Below are 8,677 nucleotides of genomic sequence, written 5' to 3'. Positions count from 1 at the left end.
ATGCAATCTGTCCGCGGTGAACCCGGGGCGGAGGGAACCATCTGCTCCCGAGCTGTAGCGCTGATGGGATCTGGGGAATGAAGTCGGCGGGGTGCCTCGCAGCCGCCGGGGGCAGCGGAGCTGGCGGGGCCGCAGGTCCCCAAGCGGGGACGTGGCGGAGGGCGCGGGCTGAGCACCCCGGGGTGCCTGCTCCGCGCACCGCTTTCCTTGGGCCTAGACCTTATTCTTCACGTTTTATTCTGCGCCAGCAGCCGAGGTCCAGCCCGCCGCCGGGTCCCCGTGCCCGTTTGCACCGGGGTACGTGGGGACTCGTGAGGTGCTGCTACAAACGTCGCCATGTGGTTTGCAGAAGGCTGGGGCGCGGAGAGGTTATTGCATGAGCTGTCTCCACAGATTGAGGAGCCAAAATGATAATGCCTGAAGGATGTCTCGGCATCGCCGCGGTCGTCCTGAGGAGGTGGGCTCTGACACGGGAGGGGGGGGGGGCTTCCCCTGGAGCAAGAACCCGGGGCTGCACAGCGCATCCCTAAAATATTGGCACGTGACAAACGCTGGCTTCCATTACAGCACTCGGTGCAGCGCTATCCTAAACAAAGGCGAGCTGTGGACAAAGCCTCCAGCGACAAGAGAGATGCAGATAAAGAGCTGCTGCTGCTGGCCATGCGAAGCCAAACCCTTGCCGGACTCCAGCTCTCGGATCAAGGCACGGCCGCCGCCAGCCTCCGCCGCCTGCCCGGCGCCACTCCGTGCTCACGGTGTCGCTGTCGCCCGCTAGAAGCCGCCGCGGCGCTGCCGGGATATTTCCTGTGCTGGAGGAAGAGCGAAGAGGAAGAAAAAAGCAGATTTTCGTCTGCTCCCCTGCAAACGCTGCGGATCCCCGTTTGGGGGGAAGCCTACCCCGCCGAGAAGGAAGGGCTCAGAAGAGGCGGATTTTCCCCCAGCTCTCCGGCCGGGACCATTGCTCGGTGCCGGGGCGCAGCAGGGCGACAGCGGAAGGCTTTTGCCTGGCCCTGCGACACGTCCTGTCACCGCGCGAGTGACAGGCTGACCGCCGGCAGCAACCACCCGGCGGCCGGGCACAAAGCAATGGACATCGCCGGCAGCTTCCCTAAAAACGCAGGGAGAGGAAGGCTCTGGATCTGCCAAGGTCCTGAGGACAGAGGCGGAAAGGGGCGGATTTGTCGCCCGTTCCCCGCTCTGGGATCCTGGTTGCCGAAGGCGAAGCGCGGAGCAAACCCCGCAGTGCCTCCAGCCCCCGAGCGACCGCTCAGTGCCCGCCGTGCCCCCAGACCGCCGGATGGTTCCTTTCCCCGTGCTTAGGGCACTTCTGGATTTAAACGTTTTCGGTCTCGGGAAGGCTTTGAAACCCGATCTTCGCTTTTCTGGGCCGTGCTCGAGCCTCCAGGCTGTGTCAAAGAGGCGTGAGGGACCCGCTCCGCGGGATGCGGCTGTGAGCGCTTTCTTCAGTGCTACTTGACTGCTCCACATCGTTTTCCAGACCGAACCACGAGGCTAATTAGCTCATGTTTGGAATCCTAACATTTTATACAGATCAACATCACTTCCAACCGACACAGACCCTCACCAGTTGACATACACACGGAAATCAAAAATGTCTTTGTTTACTGGTTCAGGAGGCAACAGGCTCTTCGTCCCGGATCCCCGTCGATGGGGACAGTCACCCTGTGCCGGCTGGTCCGGAGCTGCTGCTCGGCCCTTTCCGTCTCGGTGATGGAAAAAGTCCTGGGTCACAGCACCGACTGCCGGAGCTGCGGCTTTTCTCCCTCCTCCAATTCTTCATCTCTTGCCTCAGAGCGTAATTAAAGTCACGCTTTGAGTTCAGTGAGGGCCGCCATAGGGCTCTCCAAATCTCCCTGGAAAAGTCTGTCCGTCTCCACTGACTAAAGGACAGGCAGAGGCGAACCTCCCAGCCAGTCTGAGCTGCTCCAAATCCCTGCCGTTGGGCTGTACTTGCTCTTCTAAAAATCCAGCGCTCACTCCGTGATCTCTGATGATGGATAAACTGAGCTTGGGAGGCCGAGACTCCTGGTTATTTCACACCCCTTTAGCGAGGCAGTCGCCCCTTCTGTCTAATGCAGGAGGCTCGGAGAGCAACGCCCAAGCCCTCAGTCAGCCGTCGGGTCCTCAGGGCGAGCAACACTCCTCCCCTGATGCTCAGTCCGTGGCACAGCGCACATTCTGAGACTCAGCAGAGTCGGAAGAGGGAAACTAAGCTGTTAGACAATAGAAACTCCACCAGCTCGAGTGCTTTTTTTTTGCAGAATCTTCTCAGTTTCTCCCTATGAACTTGGTGGCTTCACATTACAGATACAGGTGTTGTAAAATGCAAGTTAGTTGTGCATCTGTGTTTACAATGCAAAGCAATGCTACAGTGCTTGAGGATTTGCCTTACCCTCTGCAGAAGCTGGATTTAATCAGAAAGTGAGAATCCCACGTGGGCTGGATTTGAGTAAGCACGAATCTCTTCCAACTTGTAGGTTATCTTGGATAGTTTGTTTCTTTGCTTCCAGAAACATCTTTATCCCTAGCAAAGCTCAGATCTCCGGCATCGTGGGACCATTTATTCGAGCTGCTTGGTGGATATCGAAATTATATAGAAATGATGCAGACAACTACTCATAACACAGGAGGAGGGACACTGTGTCTTCTGTTCTTGGTAGTAATGCATGTTTTCTCTTTAGCAATTGTCTTACCGATTAAAACATGCTACTACGTTTTTTAAAGCAGTCTTTTAGACCTTAGCACAGCTCTAAGATACTTGAAAGTAAACCAGTGCTGTTTTTGCCAACAACGGTATTATATACTCATCCCTATGAATATGGCAGGAAACTATTTGTCCAGAGGCTATCTACTTATTCCAGGTAAGTGGATGAATTTGGCAAGCGGGTAAGCAAGAAAAAATACATATATCCCGCTTAAACACATCTCGTCCTGGATTCACGTGGAATGATCTCGATGGCTTTGTTGATAGACAATCTGTCCCAGCATCTCTTTCTTTGCACGAGTCAAGATGCTGATCTCCACCTAAACCCTTACTTCCTTTTACTACACGAAACTGAAACAAACAAACCAAAGACCAACTCTACATTTAGATCTTATTTTCCAGGAATTTCAGCAGTCGGGAATGTGTCTCTGGATTAATTTTGCAAAATCGTGCCTTGTACATTCTTACTCGTGGAATTCCTCTGTTTGATAACAGAGTAACCATCTGCCTTCGCCTGGAAAAGTCAACAAAACACATTTACACTGAACGGGATAGATTTTGTTTCCGTCTGCGGTAGTAACAGAGTGAGCCGCAGAAAATACCTAAACTTGAAGAATGGAAAAAAAGGAAAAAACGTGCTGTGTTACATTCTGGGTGTGGCAGAAACGTGTCCATGGGTTTAGGGAGTCGCAGTCCCGGCTGCGGTAGTGTCTGCCAGAGGTCACGGTTACCGTTCTCCCTGGGCTGCTCCGCTGGGGAGCAGCGCCGAAGGGAAAGACTTCTTCTTCGGGGGCTGAAAATCCACTGTGCTCCATGTGGAAGGATTTGGGATAGGAAACGTGGTGTCTCTGAGTGACTTCCTCGGGGCGATGAGTCTGTCGTGGGCAGGGATTAAAAAACAACAACAACAAAACAAAACAAAACAAAACAAAACAAAAAAAAACAGTAAAGGTGCTAAGACGCAGGAGGAAGAAGCATTCATCTTTTGCCTTTTGAGTTTCAACCGAATAAAGGCAAGACGGCATAAACCAAATACAGCGGGCATCAAGGACTGGATACGGATCTGGACTCGAGACATGATTGCTGTTCCTGGAAAGCCTGACTACCTTCAGCGGTGGATTTCCGCATGCGTCTGCGAGAAGCCGGAGAGCAGAGAGGTCAGCAGGCACAGCCGTGGTCAGTGCTCCTGAACCAAGTTCTGTGTGCGGGATCTGCAGGGATAAGGCGGCGACTTGCCCCCGGCTTTAGCGCGGCTGCTGCCGGTGCGCGAGGCAGGTGACGGCGGATGCAAAGGTGGGCAGAGAAGAGCTATGTAGGCAGGTGGTGGGCTTTGCCCTGGAGCTTCAGAGGGTGGTCGAGAATCCTCTCAGTGCAGCGCACCGGGCTTTGCCGGGGACTGGGAGTGGGTACCGAGGGGTGACACTGAGCCGCCAGCGGCAGCATCCCGCCCCGCCGGCGTGCCTGCAGAAGACGGCGAGCACGAACGGCGAAGATACCCTTAAAAGCAGAAAATCTCAGCCCTGTCTCGTCTGAAGGAAGGATCTCGCCGGTAACACGACTCTTCCGCTTTCTCCCAAGGGACTGCAGCATCCACGCGTAATGTGCTTGTCTCCTCTCCCTTCCGCCCTCCTATGGCCCCCACTCCGAGAGGTTTGGAACTGGCGCTTGTGAGAGTTTGCTCTCACCTCGTGTCTCCTTTCCTTTGAGCGTTTCACAGCAAGGTTACTACGACCCTGCACTGTCAGCAGAGCGGGCAGGAAACGGGGAATCTCCCCCGGGAAGGAGCTGTCGCAGAACCGCCCAGTTCCCACTGAAGGAAGCCGTGGAGAGGACCCAGCGACCGCGAGTGGAAGAAGGGGATCTGTTTCCCTGTTTCGACTTCGCCCCCTGCTCACAGTCCTTGTAAGAGTTACTCGATCAGTCTGAGAATCCGCTTCCGGGTGTTTTGTCTACAAGAGAGGTTTAGATTTATTTGGTTGTAAAGTATGAATAGAACGGCATTAAATAGAGCATGTTTTCAGAAACACTTCATTTAGACCTCAAGGTTTCTAACAGGAACACCGATCACGGTGATTTTGGGAGCTGTCAAATACATTCAGCACATTTCAGGGCATGATAGTGTCACTTGGAAAAGAACTGTGAATGATTAGTTAGCGTCACATTGTAAAGAAAACTATATGCACTTTTCCTGAATTAGTACAGTGAAAAGCGTTGCAGGTGAGTACTCGGCAACAACCTCAAACAGAAGTGCGTGGAATGGAAAATGGCAAAACCGGAGCTAATTAAGGGCGATATGCGGAGCACGGTAAGAGGCAATACCTACAGACTGCCACATGATGCCGCTCTGACATAATAAACGCATGATGAAAAAGGGGGAGGATGAGGGGAACACCTTCCGGTACCCGTGAGAAATAACGCAGATGACAGAAAGAGCTGCAAGGAAGAGGACGCGCAGCCATTGCAAGAAGATCCTGATACCGAGTGCAGCCAGAAACTATAAATATACACATCAGTACCTACATGGTGGAGAGAAGAGGAAATTGGTGACAGCAATGGGCGTTTGCAGACCAGCACGGCTGAGGTGGGGGCCTGTGGTGCGGGTGCTGGTGCTGCAGGCGGCCTGGGCGCTGGGCGGCGGGCAGGTGCGCTACTCGGTGCCGGAGGAAGCCAAGGGCGGCACGGTGGTGGGGCGGCTGGCGCAGGACCTGGGCCTGGAGGCGGGCGAGGCGGAGGCGCGGCGGCTGCGGCTGGTGGCGCAGGGCCGGCGGGCGAGCGTGGAGGTGAGCGGGGCGAGCGGGGCGCTGGTGGTGAGCTCGCGGCTGGACCGGGAGGAGCTGTGCGGGAAGAGCGCGCCCTGCGCCCTGCGCCTGGAGGTGCTGCTGGAGCGGCCGCTGCGCGTCTTCCACGTGGAGGTGGAGGTCACCGACATTAACGACAATGCCCCGATCTTCCCCGCCTCTCTGGTAAACCTCAGTTTACCGGAAAACTCGCCTCCCGATTCCCGCTTCCCGCTGGAGGGCGCTTCGGATGCGGACATCGGAGCCAACGCGCAGCTCTCCTATACCCTCAGCCCCAGCGAGCACTTCGCTTTGGACGTGAAATCTTCAGATGAAAATATGAAGTCGCTGTTCCTGGTGCTGACGAAAGGTCTGGACCGCGAGTCGTTGGCTGAGCACCGTCTGGTGCTGACGGCGATTGACGGGGGCAGACCGGCACTGACAGGCACGGTGGAGCTGTTGGTGTTGGTGCTGGATGCGAACGACAACGCGCCCCAGTTCAACCAGTCCGTGTATAGAGTGCGGCTGCCGGAGAACGCGACAGAGGGAACGTTGGTGGCTCAAGTGGGAGCCACCGACCCGGACGAGGGAATTAATCACGACTTTTCTTTCAGCATCGTGAGTTTAGTTCCTGCTACCAAGAGAGATGTCTTTAGCATTGATGCACAAACGGGGGAGATCCGTCTGCGAGGACCTTTGGACTTTGAAGAAGTGCGCTTTTATGAATTACAAATCGCGGCGAGAGACAAGGGCGTTCCGCCTTTATCAGGGCACTGCAGCGTGATGCTGGAGGTGCTGGACGTGAACGACAACGCGCCCGAGGTGTGGGTGACGTCGCTGTCGGTGCCGGTGCCCGAGGACGCGTCGGTGGGGACGGTGGTGGCGCTGCTGAGCGTGTCGGACCGGGACTCGGGGGCGAACGGGCGGGTGCGCTGCGCGGTGTGGCCGCCGGCGCCGTTCGGGCTGGTGGCGACGTTCGCGGGCTCGTACTCGCTGGTGCTGCGGGAGGCGCTGGACCGGGAGCGGGTGTCGGAGTACGAGGTGGAGGTGCGGGCGGAGGACGGCGGGGCGCCGCCGCTGCGCGCCAGCCGCGGGCTGCGGGTGCCGGTGTCGGACGTGAACGACAACGCGCCGGCGTTCGCGCAGGCCGTGTACACGGTGCTGGCGCGGGAGAACAACGCGGCGGGCGCGGAGCTGGCGCGGCTGTGGGCGCGGGACCCGGACGAGGCGGGCAACGGGCGCGTGAGCTACTCGGTGGCGGAGGGCGGCGCGGGCGCGGGGTCGGGCGCGGGGTCGGGAGCGGGGTCGGGCGCGGGGTGGCGTCCGGCGTCGAGCTACGTGTCGGTGGACGCGGAGAGCGGGCGGCTGTGGGCGCTGCGGCCCCTGGACTACGAGGAGCTGCAGGTGCTGCAGTTCGAGGTGCGTGCGGTGGACGCGGGCGAGCCGCCGCTGTGCGGCAACGCCACGGTGCAGCTGTTCGTGGTGGACGAGAACGACAACGCGCCGGCGCTGCTCCCGCCTGCCGGCGGCGGGCCGGGGCCCTGGGCTGCGGGCGAGGCGTCGGCGTCGGCGTCGGCGCCGGGGTCGCTGTGGGCGTGGGCGGCGTGGGGGGCGCCGGCGGGGCAGGTGGTGGCGAAGATCCGCGCGGTGGACGCGGACTCGGGCTACAACGCGTGGCTGCGCTACGAGCTGTGGGAGCCGCGGGGCAAGGGCCCGTTCCGCGTGGGGCTGTACAGCGGCGAGGTGAGCACGGCGCGGGCGCTGGAGGAGGCGGACGGCCCGCGGCAGAGGCTGCTGATCGTGGTGCGGGACCACGGGGAGCCGTCGCGCTCGGCCACGGCCACGCTGAGCGTGTCGCTGGTGGAGGGCGCCGAGGCGGCGCTGTCGGCGGCGGCGGCGGCGGCGGGGGCGGGGGCGTCGTCGTCGGGGGCGGGGCTGCGGCCGGCGGCGGGCGCGGAGGGCGGCGCGGCGGCGGCGGCGGCGGCGGCGGCGACGAACGTGTGGCTGGTGGTGGCCATCTGCGCGGTGTCGAGCCTGTTCCTGCTGGCGGTGGTGCTGTACGGGGCGTCGCGCTGGGCGCCGCGGGCGGCCGTGCTGGCGGGGCCCGGGCCGGCGACGCTGGTGTGCGCCAGCGAGGTGGGCAGCTGGTCGTACTCGCAGCGCCAGAGCCGGAGCCTGTGCGTGGCGGACGGCGCGGGCAAGAGCGACCTGATGGTTTTCAGCCCCAACTGCCCGCCGCCGCCCGGCCCCGCGGCAGAAAACGGTTCTGCCGAGAAGGGACCTTCGCTCTCCCCATACTCCTCAGGCACGGTAGGTTGCCCCTTGTTTTTTTATTTTTTTTCTTTACCAGTTCTTCTGTTTTGTTTTCCAATGATATTTCATGGCACGATGGTCATTGAAATGTTGTTGTTGTGGAAGTAATTTTAATAGGAGTTTCATCACAACGTGGTCTCTGCAAATCTTGTTGGTTACTGGTGTGTAGCATTTCTGTTGGAGACTGTTCAAGGACTGTATTCCAGGAAGGACCAACATGGTCTGGTTGTGACTGTGCACCCGGTACTACTGAAAGCCCTTTAAGTAGCTGAATGCTACATCTACTGTAGTTGTTATTTTGTTTTCTTCAGGGCCATTCAGGAAACATCTTGTGTAGCTGGAAAACCTGAACAGTCCTAGCCTCATGTATTCGGATAAGTGATGCTGTAAAGTCCTCTATCCATGCAGGATGCTGCAAAGCTATTGCACCGTCTGACACCGATGCCATGATGTTTGTCTCTCACTCCTTCCCCAACAGGGTTGTCATCTCTCAGAATGAAGTCAATACCCATTGATGTTAGCTGTCATTCCATCTCTTTTTGAAGGAGGCAGACTGGCCTGCTTTGATGTTCTTCCAGTGAATCTGCAAGATGGTCCCTGTGCATATGGGACCATTGGCAGGGTTTTGCAGGTTTCAAATCTGTCATTGCTGGGAAGGGTCTGTGAAAGTAGGAGTGAGCATTGTGTTGGGAAGGGAAAGTGTGTCACCTGGTGGAGGTGAATGTGGCAATGGCACTGAATGGGACCTGACCTTATTCTGAAGCTCTTTAATCTTGCCCTCTTCCTCCCCGTCATCTTCTCCCTCTTCATTGCCTGTGTCCTTGCTCTTTAATCTTGCCATCTTCTCCTCCCTTTCCTTCTC

The 8,677-nt window shown here is 58.0% G+C and overlaps 1 protein-coding gene across 1 annotated transcript; it reads left to right on the top strand.

The window, feature by feature from the left end:
- Positions 1-5,277: 5,277 nt before the first annotated feature.
- LOC311214716 (protocadherin alpha-2-like) lies at positions 5,278-8,396 on the top strand (the record flags this gene model as incomplete). Its single annotated transcript, XM_084295439.1, has 2 exons — positions 5,278-7,812; positions 8,361-8,396. The coding sequence occupies 2 exons, from the start codon at positions 5,278-5,280 to the stop codon at positions 8,394-8,396; spliced, it is 2,571 nt and encodes an 856-aa protein (XP_084151565.1).
- Between the last annotated feature and the right edge of the window lie 281 nt (positions 8,397-8,677).

This window comes from Netta rufina, assembly GCF_964035555.1.
Source record: "Netta rufina genome assembly, chromosome: 14".
Lineage (NCBI taxonomy): Eukaryota > Metazoa > Chordata > Aves > Anseriformes > Anatidae > Netta > Netta rufina.
This window is presented reverse-complemented; position numbering and strand designations above follow the sequence as displayed.